Genomic DNA, 13,290 nt, shown 5'->3' with positions numbered 1-13,290 from the left:
TGTGGGGCCTCCCCCTCCCCACCCAGTGACCCAGTGTGTGGGCCTTCCCCCTCCCCCACCCAGTGACCCAGTGTGTGGGGCCTTCCCCTCCCCACCCAGTGACCCGGTGTGTGGGGCCTCCCCTCCCCACCCAGTGACCCAGTGTATGGAACCTCCCCCTCCCTCACCCAGTGACCCAGTGTGTGGGACATATCCCTCCCCACCCAGTGACCCAGTGTGTGGGGCCTCCCCCTCCCCACCCAGTGACCCAGTGTGTGGGCCTTCCCCCTCCCCCACCCAGTGACCCAGTGTGTGGGGCCTTCCCCTCCCCCACCCAGTGACCCAGTGTGTGGGGCCTTCCCCTCCCCCACCCAGTGACCCAGTGTGTGGGGCCTTCCCCACCCCCACCCGGTGACCCAGTGTGTGGGACCTTCCCCTCCCCCACCCAGTGACCCGGTGTGTGGGGCCTCCACCTCCCCACCCAGTGACCCAGTGTATGGAACCTCCCCCTCCCTCACCCAGTGACCCAGTGTGTGGGACATATCCCTCCCCACCCAGTGACCCAGTGTGTGGGGCCTCCCCCTCCCCCACTCAGTGACCCAGTGTGTGGGGTCTCCCTCTCTCCCACCCAGTGACCCAGTGTGTGGGGCCTTCCCCTCCCCTATCCAGTGACCCAGCATGTGGGGCTTCCCCTCCCCCACCCAGTGTGTGGGGCCTTCCCCTCCCCCAGCCAGTGACCCAGTGTTTGGGGCCTTCCCCTCCCCCCACCCAGTGACCCAGTGTGTGGGCCCACCCACACACCACCCAGTGACCCAGTGTGTGGGACCTTCCCCTCCCCCACCCAGTGACCCAGTGTGTGGGACTTCCCCCTCCCCCACCCAGTGACCCAGTGTGTGGGGCCTTCCCCTCCCCCACCCAGTGACCCAGTGTGGGGCCTCCCCCACCACCCAGTGACCCAGTGTGTGGAGCCTTCCCCTCCCCAACCCAGTGACCCAGTGTGTGGGGCCTCCCCCTCCCCCACCCAGTGAACCAGTGTGTGGGACATACCCCTCCCCACCCAGTGACCCAGTGTGTGGGGCCTCCCCTTCTCCCACCCAGTGACCCAGTGTGTGGGACATACCCCTCCCCACCCAGTGACCCAGTGTGTGTGTGGCCTTCCCCTCCCCCACTCAGTGACTCAGTGTGTGGGGTCTCCCTCTCCCCCACCCAGTGATCCAGCATGTGGGGCCTCCCCCTCCCCCACTCAGTGACCCAGTGTGTGGGGTCTCCCTCTCCCCCACCCAGTGACCCAGTGTGTGGGGCCTTCCCCTCCCCCACCCAGTGACCCAGTGTGTGGGGCCTCCCCACCACCCAGTGACCCAGTGTGTGGGGCCTTCCCCTCCCCCACTCAGTGACCCAGTGTGTGGGGCCTCCCCCACCACCCAGTGACCCAGTGTGTGGGGCCTTCCCCTCCCCACCCAGTGATCCAGTGTGTGGGGCCTCCCCCACCACCCAGTGACCCAGTGTGTGGGGCCTTCCCCTCCCCCACCCAGTGACCCAGTGTGTGGGGCCTCCCCCTCCCCACCCAGTGACCCAGTGTATGGAACCTCCCCCTCCCTCACCCAGTGACCCAGTGTGTGGGACATATCCCTCCCCACCCAGTGACCCAGTGTGTGGGGCCTCCCCCTCCCCCACTCAGTGACCCAGTGTGCGGGGTCTCCCTCTCCCCCACCCAGTGACCCAGTGTGTGGGGCCTTCCCCTCCCCTATCCAGTGACCCAGCATGTGGGGCTTCCCCTCCCCACCCAGTGTGTGGGACCTCCCCCACCCAGTGACCCAGTGTGTGGGGCCTCCCCCTCCCCCACCCAGTGACCCAGTGTGTGGGGCCAACACCCCCCCCCCAGCCAGTGACCCAGTGCGTGGGCCCATCCCCCCCACCCTGTGACCCAGTGTGTGGGGCCTCCCCCCCCACCCAGTGACCCAGTGTGTAGGGCCTCCCCTCCCCCACCCAGTGACCCAGTGTGTGGGGCCTCCCCCTCCCCCACCCAGTGACCCAGTGTTTGGGGCCTCCCCCTCCCCCACCCAGTGACCCAGTGTGTGGGACCTCCCCCTCCCAGTGACCCAGTGTGTGGGGCCTCCCCCTCCCCCACCCAGTGACCCAGTGTGTGGGGCCTTCCCCTCCCCCACCCAGTGAGCCAGTGTGTGGGGCCTCCCCCTCCCCCACCCAGTGACCCAGTGTGTGGGGCCTCCCCCTCCCCCACCCAGTGACCCAGTGTTTGGGGCCTCCCCCTCCCCCACCCAGTGACCCAGTGTGTGGGACCTCCCCCTCCCAGTGACCCAGTGTGTGGGGCCTCCCCCTCCCCCACCCAGTGACCCAGTGTGTGGGGCCTTCCCCTCCCCCACCCAGTGACCCAGTGTGTGGGGCCTCCCCCTCCCCCACCCAGTGACCCAGTGTGTGGGGCCTCCCCCTCCCCCACCCAGTGACCCAGTGTGTGGGGCCTCCCCCTCCCTCATCCAGTGACCCAGTGTGTGGGGCCTCCCCCTCCCCACCCAGTGTGTGGGGCCTTCCCCTCCCCCACCCAGTGACCCAGTGTGTGGGAACTCCCCCTCCCAGTGACCCAGTGCGTGGGGCCTCCCCCTCCCAGTGACCCAGTGTGTGGGGCCTCCCCCTCCCAGTGACCCAGTGTGTGGTGCCTCCCCCTCCCCCACCCAGTGACCCAGTGTGTGCGGCCTCCCCCTCCCCCACCCAGTGACCCAGTGTGTGGTGCCTCCCCCTCCCCCACCCAGTGACCCAGTGTGTGGGGCCTTCCCCTCCCCCACCCAGTGACCCAGTGTGTGGTGCCTCCCCCTCCCCCACCCAGTGACCCAGTGTGTGGTGCCTCCCCCTCCCAGTGACCCAGTGTGTGGGGCCTTCCCCTCCCCCACCCAGTGACCCAGTGTGTGGGGCCTCCCCCTCCCCCACTCACAGGAAACAGTCTTTATTTGGATGAAGGGATAGAACCCTCATCCTCCTGGATTGTTACTGTCCGCGGACAGATTTTCAGGGGTTCTGGGTTTTTACCCCCAGCAGTGAGTTCTGGATTGAAATAAGGATAGAGTTTCTCAGTGAATGTCCCAGTGAAAGTGTAGATATGGGACTTGTTATCTGAGTTATAAAAGGAAACCTTCCCTCCCTCATAATCCAGACAGACTCGAATCTTTCTCGGCTTCACTCTCAGATCTAAGAGTTTTGATGGATTCTCACAAGCCCAGTATTTATTCTCCTGTCTCAGAATCAATGTCCAGAATCCGTTATCTGGATCCAGGGTGAATTTCCCCTTCCTGTTTACGGATTCCTTGGCCACACCCACATCCCACTCAGTCTTGTTTCCCACCTCCACCTCCCAGGAATGTTTTCCTGATGTGACGCCCTCTGATCCCAGGGCAACAGCATAGTGAACAAATCTCTCCGGATTGTCGGGAAGCTGCTCCCGTTTCTCGTTGTATCTCACGGTGCTCAGGTCCTCAGACAGGAGAAGGACAGGATGGGCTGTATTCGGGTCGAAGGTGACTGGAGCTGGGAACAGATGGACACGGATAAAATGTTAGTCCCTCTCACTGTAACTTTCACAGCCGGTTCGTGATTGGCAAAATCAGCCAGGAACCAGAATTAGAAATTCTTTTTTTTTTTAATTCAAAAAAATATACTTTATTCATAAAATCTATCATAAGCATTACAGAGCATTTCGAATTGTCTTGACTGTACATTTCCGTCAGAGTTACACATTGCCTTGACTTTCTTCCATTCAATTTTGATATTATTATACACATATCACTCTTTACATTACAATTCCTTCTTAAATATTTACATTCTCATGTTTGTTTTGTACATTGGAGTGTTGGTGGCCCAGACCGAGGGGGCTTTACACTGTTACCCGCCCCTCGTGTACATTTGCTGGAAAGACCTTACACAGTGGTCTTTCCCCATTGCGCCTTGGCGGCAGCTGCCCCAAGCTTGAGTGCGTCCCTCAGCACGTAGTCCTGGACCTTGGAATGTGCCAGTCTGCAACACTTGGTCGAGGACAGCTCTTTGCACTGGAAGATCAGCAAGTTTCGTGCAGACCAAAGAGCATCTTTCACCGAGTTGATGACCTTCCAGCAGCAGTTGATATTTGTCTCGGTGTGTGTCCCTGGAAACAGTCCGTAGAGCACAGAGTCCTGTGTCACAGATCTGTTCGGGATAAACCTTGACAAATACCACTGCATCTCTCTCCAGACCTTCTTTGCAAAGGCACATTCCACAAGGAGGTGTGTGACCGTCTCATTTCCCCCACAGCCACTCCGAGGGCATCGTGCATTGGCGCAGAGCCTTCGGGTGTGGCCCTTCTCACCACCAGCCAAGCTAGGTCTTGGTGCTTGTTTGAAAGTTCTGGTGATGAGGCGTTCTGCCAGATGACTCTGGCAGTCTGCTCAGGGAACCATCCAACGTCCTCCACGGTCTCCTTTTCCCTGAGGGCCTTGAGGACATTACGTGCTGACCACTGCTTCATTGCCTTGTGGTCAAAGGTGTTTTTCTTCAAAAACTTTTCCACGAGGGACAGGTGGTACAGCTCGGTCCAACTACTTGGAGCGTTCCGCGACAATGAGGCCAGGCCCATCCTTCGTAACACCGGGGACAGGTAGAACCTCAGTATGTAGTGACACTTGGTGTTTGCATACTGGGGGTCCACGCACAGCTTGATGCAGCTGGACACAAAGGTGGCCAACAGGATGAGGGAGGCGTTGGGTACATTCCGCCCTCCCTTATCCAGAGGTTTGTACATGGTCTCCCTTCGGACACGGTCCATCTTGGATCTCCAGATGAATTTGAAGATGGCTCGGGTGACTGCTGCGGCGTAGGGTCGGGTTATGGGCCAGACCTTTGCCACGTGCAGTAGCACCGAGAGTACCTCACACCTGACGACCAGGGTTTTGCCCGCAATGGAGAGGGAGCGTTGCTCCCACCAGCCCAGTTTCTGCCTTGCCTTTGCTATGTGCTCCTCCCAGGTTTTGGTGCACGCCCCAGCAGCTCCGAACCATATCCCCAGCACCTTCAGGTAATATGACCTGACAGTGAAGGGGACAAAGGACCGGTCGGCCCAGTTCCCAAAGAACATGGCCTCGCTCTTGCCACGGTTTACCTTGGCTCCCGAGGCCAGTTCAAACTGGTCGCAGGTGGTCAAGAGCCTGCGTACAGTCGCAGGGTCCGAGCAGAAGACGGCGACGTCGTCCATATACAGGGAGGCCTTAACTTGCACGCCTCCGCTGCCTGGGATCGTCACTCCCCTTATACCCGGATCCTTCCTGATGGACTCGGCAAAAGGTTCTATGCAGCACACAAAAAGGGCAGAGGAGAGAGGGCAGCCCTGCCTGACTCCAGATTTGATCTGGAACTTTTCTGATTCCCACCCATTGATTGAGACAGCGCTATAGATGTTTGTGTAGAGCAGTTTGATCCAATTGCGAATTCCCTCCCCAAACCCCATTTTGGAGAGCACATCCATCATGGAGGTGTGCGATATTCTGTCAAAAGCCTTCTCCTGGTCAAGGCTGATGAGGCAGGTGTCCACCCTCCTGTCCTGCACGTAGGCGATCGTATCCCTGAGTAGCGCGAGGCTATCAGAGTCTTCCTGTCGGGTACAGCACAGGTCTGGTCAGGGTGGATCACCGACTCCAGAGCAGACCTGACCCGGTTGGCGATGACCTTGGCTAGAATTTTGTAATCCACATTCAACAGTGAAATGGGGCGCCAATTTCGAATTTCTTCCCTTTCCCCTTCTGCTTGTAGATGAGGGTGATGATGCCTTTCCTCATGGACTCTGACATGCTGCCTTCCAGAAGCATACTCTCGTACACTTCCAGCAGGTCTGGGCCCATCCAGTCCCACAGAGCCGAATACAACTCAACCGGTAAGCCGTCGCTTCCGGGAGTTTTACTCGTCTCGAAGGACTTGACGGCCTTTGTCAGCTCTTCCAGAGTTAGTGGTTTGTCCAGGTTTTCCAGCTCGCTGTCGCCTATGACCTCCGTGATAGTCAACAGGAAGGTCTGGGAAACAGTGCTATCTGTTGGCTTCAGGTCATACAGTCCGGCATAAAAGGATTGGCTGATCCTCAGGATGTCAGACTGCAATGACTTTACAGAGCCATCTTCTTCCTTCAGGCTGCTGATCACAGGGGTCTCTCTGTGCACCTTTTGGAAGAAGAAACGTGAGCACTTTTCGTCCTGCTCCACGGAGCGGACTCTGGAACGGAAGATAACCTTGGAGGCCTCCGAGGTGTAGAGCGAGGCTTGCTGGCTCTTCACCTCTTGGAGATCCTCCTTGACATCCACCCCCATCGACTGCAGCTGGAGCAAATTCTGCATACTTTTCTGGAGCCTGGACATGACCCCTCGTCTCTCTCTCACCTTTTGAACGCCCTTGAGGATGAAGAACCTCTTGATATTCCCCTTGATTGCTTCCCACCAGAGATGTGGGGCCTCAAAGAGGGGTTTCACGGTTCTCCAACCCTTGTAGTCCCTCCTGAGTTCCTCGAGGTTCTCAGGGGTCAGCAGTTTTACATTTAGCTTCCATGCCCCCCTGCCCGCCCCCTGGTCTTCCTGCAGGTGGCAGCCGGCCAGTAGGAGGCAGTGGTCAGAGAAGAACACCGGCCTTACGTCGGTGGACCTGTCCGTGAAAGCTCGGGACACAAAGAAGAAGTCTATCCTGGAGCGGACGGACCCGTCTGACCGTGACCATGTGTATCTACGCTGCGCTCCGTCTGCAGACGTCGAGCAGCTTGGCGTCTTTTACCGTTTCCATCAGGAGTCTGGACGTAGCGTCTAGTTTGCTGTCGGCTCTGCCGGATTGTCCAGCCGCATCGATGATGCAGTTGAAGTCACCGCCCAGGATGACCGGCTTGGAGGTGGCCAACAACAGTGGGAGTTGCTGAACGACTGCCCGCCGCTCACTCTTTACGGCCGGGGCGTACACGTTAATGAGTCTGAGAGGGACGTTATTGTATTTAACGTCTGCTACGAGGAGGCGTCCACCCACAACCTCCTCAACGTCGGAGATGGTGAAGTTACCTCCCCGCAGCAGAATACCCAGGCCGGAGGAGCGGCAGTCGTTTCCTCCTGACCAGATGGACGGCCCGTGGGACCACCAGCTCGACCAGCGCCTGTTGTTGCTGAGGTGTGGAATTCCGCACTCCTGCAGGAACAGTAGGTCAGCTTTCACATTTGCTAAATAGTTGAGTGTGGCTACTCACCGCGAAGTATCTTTGATGCTTCGCACATTTATGGATGCAATTTTTAAACCCATTGTAAAAAGGCAGATTTACCAGTCTCAAGAGTCCAGAGTCTATACAGTTGGCTGTTCCAGCTGTTGGATGTTCCCCAGCATGCCGGTGGTGCTCGCAAACTTTAGCACAGTTGCAGGGCTGAGAAAACTGTTCTGGTCCGCACTGGCCCCGTGAACTTGATGCAGATGCATTGGGGGGGTGGTGTAGCCCTGGCGTTCGTTGTGGCAGTCAGTAGGTGTTGGGGTTGCAGGCCGGTCTTCGCCTGGGTTGTTGCTGCTCGTTACTATCGGGGGTTGGTCTGTGACCTTGTTTTCAATGTCCGGCGTTTGGTGGCCGTTGGTCATATTGCTGTTCCCATGAGCCAGAGGTTGATTGTTTCGGCGGGTTTTATTTTCTTCCCGGTCGGTGGTCTGGGGGGTCTGTACCTCCCGTTCCACGTTGGTGCTTTGTCTCTTTATTTGAGGCCGATTCTTGTCTTGTTTTCCCTCATCGGAGGAGGTGTCGGCGCTAAGTGCGCTGGCTGAAAGGTGTCGCTTTTCTCCACTCCCCGTCGGGGGGGGGGTTTCAGTTTGTTTTTTTGTTTTCTCTTTCGTTTGTCCCTGTTCACTGTTTCCCAGGGCTCTTTATTCTTTGTCCCATCCTCTGCCTCTTCCATTGAGTGTTCCTCGTCAGATGGGGCTGGGGTTGGGTTGTCAGGGCGTGCTGGGCCTTCTCTTTTTGTTGGGGGCCCTTCTGTTGCTTTTCCGCATTCTGTGCCGTGGTGTCTTTTTCGGTGGAGGGTGTATGAACCTCCTCTCTGTTGCCTTTTTAACTCCGCTGCTGATGATCTGTGCATATGTCGCCCCGCGTTTCGGGCAGGCCCTGTAAAGATGGCCTGCCTCCCCACACAGGTTGCAACACTTGTCTTCTTTGCAGTCCTTAGTCATGTGTCCCTCCTGGGCAGCACGGTAGCATTGTGGATAGCACAATTGCTTCACAGCTCCAGGGTCCCAGGTTCGATTCCAGCTTGGGTCACCGCCTGTGTGGAGTCTGCACATCCTCCCCGTGTGTGCGTGGGTTTCCTCCGGGGGCTCCGGTTTCCTCCCACAGTCCAAAGATGTGTGGGTTAGGTGGATTGGCCATGATAAATTGCCCTTAGTGTCAAAAATTGCCCTTGGTGTTGGGTGGGGTTACTGGGTTGTGGGGATAGGGTGGAGGTGTTGACCTTGGTGGGGTGCTCTTTCCAAGAGCCGGTGCAGACTCGATGGGCTGAATGGCCTCCTTCTGCTCTGTAAATTCTATGATTCCTGCCTGCAGTTTTTGCAGAAGGTCACACTGCAGTTTGCGGCAACATGCCCCGTTTTGCCACAGGTGTGGCATACTCGTGGCTGTACCACGTAGTAGAGGTAGCCACGATTTCCTCCAATGGCGAAACTGGAGGAGGGATGCAGGATGGTTCCTTTGCCGTCTGTTCTCAGAGTCACCTTGATCTGGTGCTCACTTGTCCAGATGCCGAAGGTGTCTTTCACTTGCACGCTGTCACTTTTCAGCTCAGCGTACCTGGCGAGGAACGTGAGCACATCAGACACGGGGACGTGGGGGTTGTACGTGTGCAGTGTCACAACCCGGTTTTGCTGCGGCGGAAGCGTAAACAGAGGCTCTGCAGTCAGGATAGGCAGGGGACTCTGGTTACCTTTTTCCTTGAAGACGTTCAAGAATTTGATGCACGCTGCGACGCTCTTGAAGGTGACATCAAAATACCCATTGTTGGGGAAGTTTTGCAGAAGATATCTGTTGCTTTAAACCCACAACAGTCAAGCAGCACCCGCTTCACGAAGAATTTCCAGTCCACAGGTGACTCTCCTTCCGCTTTCTTCACTGTGACTCGGACAGTGTTTCGCACTCCCCAGCCTGGTGGTCGGGATGCAGCTGCATCCATAGCTCGTGCGTTGGGTCTGAACTGTATCGGCGTTAGGCATGTAGATCCACCAATAGCAGCCGAGCTCCAAACGTTTCCTCTTTGACGACTTCAATCCCTCTGAGTTCTCCAATCCACGATCGACATTGAAATCCTCAGCTTCCCTCGATCAAACGAAACTACACTTGATCGTAGCCAAAAGGCCTGGGATACATGTCGCATTACAGTCATCCCCCACCATCTGGCCTGGGCTTGCGAAATCCTACCAACTGTCCTGGCTTGAGACAATTCACACCTCTTTAACCTGGGGTTACCCCTATCTCTGGATCTGTAAATATTTAATTACCTGCAAATGCTCGCATTCCAAGCATTGTCAAGCATCTTTGAATTTGTCTATATACATGTTTCTGGAACAAACCTCTTCATTCACCTGAGGAAGGAGCAGTGCTCCGAAAGTTCGTGTTCGAAACAAACATGTTGGACTTTAACCTGGTGTTGTCAGACTTCTTACTGCGCTCACCCCAGTCCAACGCCGGCATCTCCACATCGTGTATGAACTTGTCAGCTTCTGGCAACGTCAGCAGGATATAAAAGTTTCTCTCTCGCTCTGTCTGTCTCTCTGTCTCTCTCTCTGTCTGTCTCTCTCTTTGTCTGTCTCTCGGTCTGTTTATCTCTATCTATCTCTCTGCCTTTCTCTCTGTCTCTCTCTCACTCTCTCTGTGTCACTCTCTCTCTCTGTCTTTCTCTCTCTCTATCCCTCTCTCTCTCTGTCTCCCTCTCTCTCTCTCTGTCTCTGTCTCCCTCTCTCTGTCTCTCTCTGTCGCTCTCTCTCTCTGTCTCCCTCTCTCTGTCTCACTCTCTCTCTCTGTCTCTGTCTCCCTCTCTCTCTCTCTGTCTCTCTCTCTCTGTCGCTCTCTCTCTCTGTCTCTACCTCAGCCGACTCTCTGGGTAGGGTGTCTGTCAGTGTTGGGTGGAGGTTTCTTGCTCGATGGAATGGATGAGAGAGAGAGATTCAGGGTCAGCCTCCAGTATATAGACTGTCGTCTCCTCCAATCAGGGTGCAGCCCTGAATTGGTTTGGATGTGTGGGGAAGGTTGTCCTTTCCCTCCGCCCAGGTGCCGTTCTGTCCGGAGAGAGGGTTCAGATACAAATGCCTCCTTTGTCTCTGCTGAGATTCTGTTTGTCTTGTGTCCATTCGCGCTCCTTCCTTCTGATGCTTCCAGTCAGCACCTGACTGCTGGAGTCCGGCGGGGCTGCGCTCTGTCTGCTTTTGCCAGACTGCGGATTTCAGCAGACTTTGGACAAGTCTGCTTTTAATTCCCAGCATCCTCCTCAGTTGGCCAACTTTTAGGTTAAATGTCCCGGCAGCCATTTGGCTACAAGAGATTAGTTGGCAAAATTAAATGGGATTGTGGGTAATGTACTGATGTGGATCAGGAATTGCTGACAGACAGGAAACAGAGAGTGGGAATAAATGGATCTTTTCCCGAGTGGCAGGCAGTGACTAGTGAGGTACCACAGGGGTCAGTGCTTGGGCCCCAGCTGTTCACGATATATATACACAACCTGGATGAGGGAACCAAATGTAACATTTCTAAGTTTTTGGATGACACAAAACTGGATGGAATTGTGAGTTGTGAGGAGGATGCAAGGAGGCTTCAAGGTGATTGAGACAAGTTGAGTGAGTGGACAAACACATGGCAGATGCAGGATAACGTGGCTAAATGTGAAGTTATTCACTGCGGTGTGAAAAACAGAAAGGAAGAGGATTATTTAAATGGTGATGAATTGGGAAGTGTGGATGTACAAAGGGATCTGGGTCCTTGTACACCAGCCAATCAAAGTGGAGAGGCAGCTGCAGCAAACAATTAGGAAGGTGAATGGTTTGTTGGCCTTCATTGTGAAAGGATTGGAGTTCAGAAGTAGGGATGTGTCACTGCAGTTATACAGGGCCTTGGTGAGACCACACCTGGAGTATTGTGAGCAGTTTTGGTCTCCCTGCCTGAGAAAGGATTTACTTGTCACAGAGGGAGTGCAGCGGAGATTCACTCGGCTAATACTGGGGTTGGGGGGACAGTGCAATGAGGAGAGAATGATTCGACTGGGCCTGTGTTCGCTCTACATTCCTGACTTATCTCCGGAGCATCTTGACAACAAGGACTCCTACGCCAGACTCCTATTCATTGACTACAGCTCCGCCTTCAACACCATAATCCCAGCCAAGCTTGTATCCAAACTCCAAAACCTAGGACTTGGCTCCTCCCTTTGTTACTGGATCCTCGACTTCCTGACCCATAGACCACAATCAGTGAGGATAAACAACAACACCTGCTCCATGGTAGTCCTCAATACCGGGGCCCTGCAAAGTTGCATAATTAGCACCCTACTCTACTCCCTCTGCACACACGACTGGGGCAAAATTTGGCTTCAACTCCATCCACAGGTTTGCTGATGACACGACCGCAGTGGGTCAGATCTCAAACAACGATGAGTCAGAATACAGGAAAGTGGGCAGCATAATCAAAGACCCCTCCCACCCAGATTATTCTCTCTTCTTCCATCAGGCAGAAGAAACAAAAGTCTGAGATCACGGACGAGCAGATTCAAAATCAGCTTCTTCCCCGCTGTTACCAGACTCCTGAATGACTCACCTATGGACTGAACTGATCTCTCCACACATCTTCTCTACTCAGTAGTACTACACTTCGTATGCTTCGCCCAATGTCTCTGTGTATGTATTTACATTGTGTATCTATCGTATGTTTTTCATGTATATAACGATCTGTCTGGACAGTGCGCAGAACAATAGGTTTCACTGTACCTCAGTACACGTGACAATAAATCCAAATATTGAAGAAAGAGACAGATACTTTTTACATTTCAATGGCATCAAGGGGTTTGGGGAGAAAGCGGGAATGTGGCATTGAGATAGAGGATCAGACACAATCATATTGAATGGTGGAGCAGGCTCGAAGGGCCGAATGGCCTACTCCTTTTTTATGTGTTTCTGTGTTTATGTGTGGGGTTTGGGGGGCGGGGTTGCCCCTGTGCTTGTGGGGGGTGGGGTTGCCCCTGTGTTTGTGGGGGAGGGGGTTCCCCGTATCCGTGGGGGGTGGGGCTGTATTATTTTAACACAGATCAGGGCGCCCCGATCTCGGTGGAGCCGGCGTTGCCGGATCTATCAGGCCCCGCCCTCCCAGCGTGAGGGTGAAAACCACGGTCATAGATTTTCTGAGCTCAGAGTGCCAGAGAATCTGGAGAGAAAACTCAGCTGTGCAGCTGGAGAGCTACACACCGGCTTTCTCTCTCTAACCAGCTCTCTGTGCACAGAGAGCAAAATCCCACCCAATGTGTCAAAGAGCAGCACGGAGTTAATTCCTTATGGATTGTGAAAAAGGGTCAGGAATGACCAGGATGCTGAAGAGAATGGAGATTCTCGTCATTCACAAAAAGTCCCATCTGGTCAGTGTGTGAAATAGTCCCTCCGAATCAAACTGCCTCTGCCCGGCTTCACACACTGATCCCTGTTTGGGCAGAGATGTGAAAGTGAGTGTCTGCCTCCTCAAAACCAGACCGTTCCCGATTGGCAGCTTTGATTGGCAGCCTGCCCTGGAGAAGGAAAACTCTGATTTGAAACCCCAGCCATGGGTCAAATAGTAAAGTCTTCATTGGCTGACAGTGCGGAAGGAGACAGACAAGACCAATGGTCTGGATGTAGAAAGAGCTGCTGAGGCCCTCCAGCTTGTTCAGCATCGAGGGAAAGGACAAGTGTAAAGTTAAAAGCTGCAGCCTTTCAGCTGCTACACTGTGACACACATTACACCAGTGCAGCAATAGCTGCCTCAGAGCAGAGAGCGGCTCTGTACAAACCTCACCCACTTCAATATACTCACTGTGCAGCTTGTTCAACAAATCAACTCAACCAACACCCCCAGCATCAGTATGAAAAGCCCTGAGGGCTGGGGGAGGAGTCAGCCAGCACCAGAGACATTTCAGACTCGCTTTTAATTATAATATTATTCTTGCAAAAAATTCAGACAACCTTGTAATTCTCCAAAGCTGATTTTTATCAAAAAATCTTCATTTTCACAGTGATATAAGTTTCAGTCAAAATTCATAACAAATAAATACCAAACAT

The 13,290-nt window shown here is 54.9% G+C and overlaps 1 protein-coding gene across 1 annotated transcript; it reads right to left on the bottom strand.

The window, feature by feature from the left end:
* Positions 1-2,922: 2,922 nt before the first annotated feature.
* Positions 2,923-10,524, bottom strand: LOC140389165 (zinc-binding protein A33-like). Its single transcript, XM_072473326.1, has 2 exons — positions 10,383-10,524; positions 2,923-3,513 (listed from the first exon to the last, which is right to left on the bottom strand). Exons 1-2 carry the CDS (start codon positions 10,522-10,524, stop codon positions 2,936-2,938), a joined length of 720 nt encoding a protein of 239 aa, XP_072329427.1. The 3' UTR covers positions 2,923-2,935.
* Between the last annotated feature and the right edge of the window lie 2,766 nt (positions 10,525-13,290).

The sequence above is a fragment of the Scyliorhinus torazame genome, chromosome 14, assembly GCF_047496885.1.
Source record: "Scyliorhinus torazame isolate Kashiwa2021f chromosome 14, sScyTor2.1, whole genome shotgun sequence".
NCBI lineage: Eukaryota > Metazoa > Chordata > Chondrichthyes > Carcharhiniformes > Scyliorhinidae > Scyliorhinus > Scyliorhinus torazame.
This window is presented reverse-complemented; position numbering and strand designations above follow the sequence as displayed.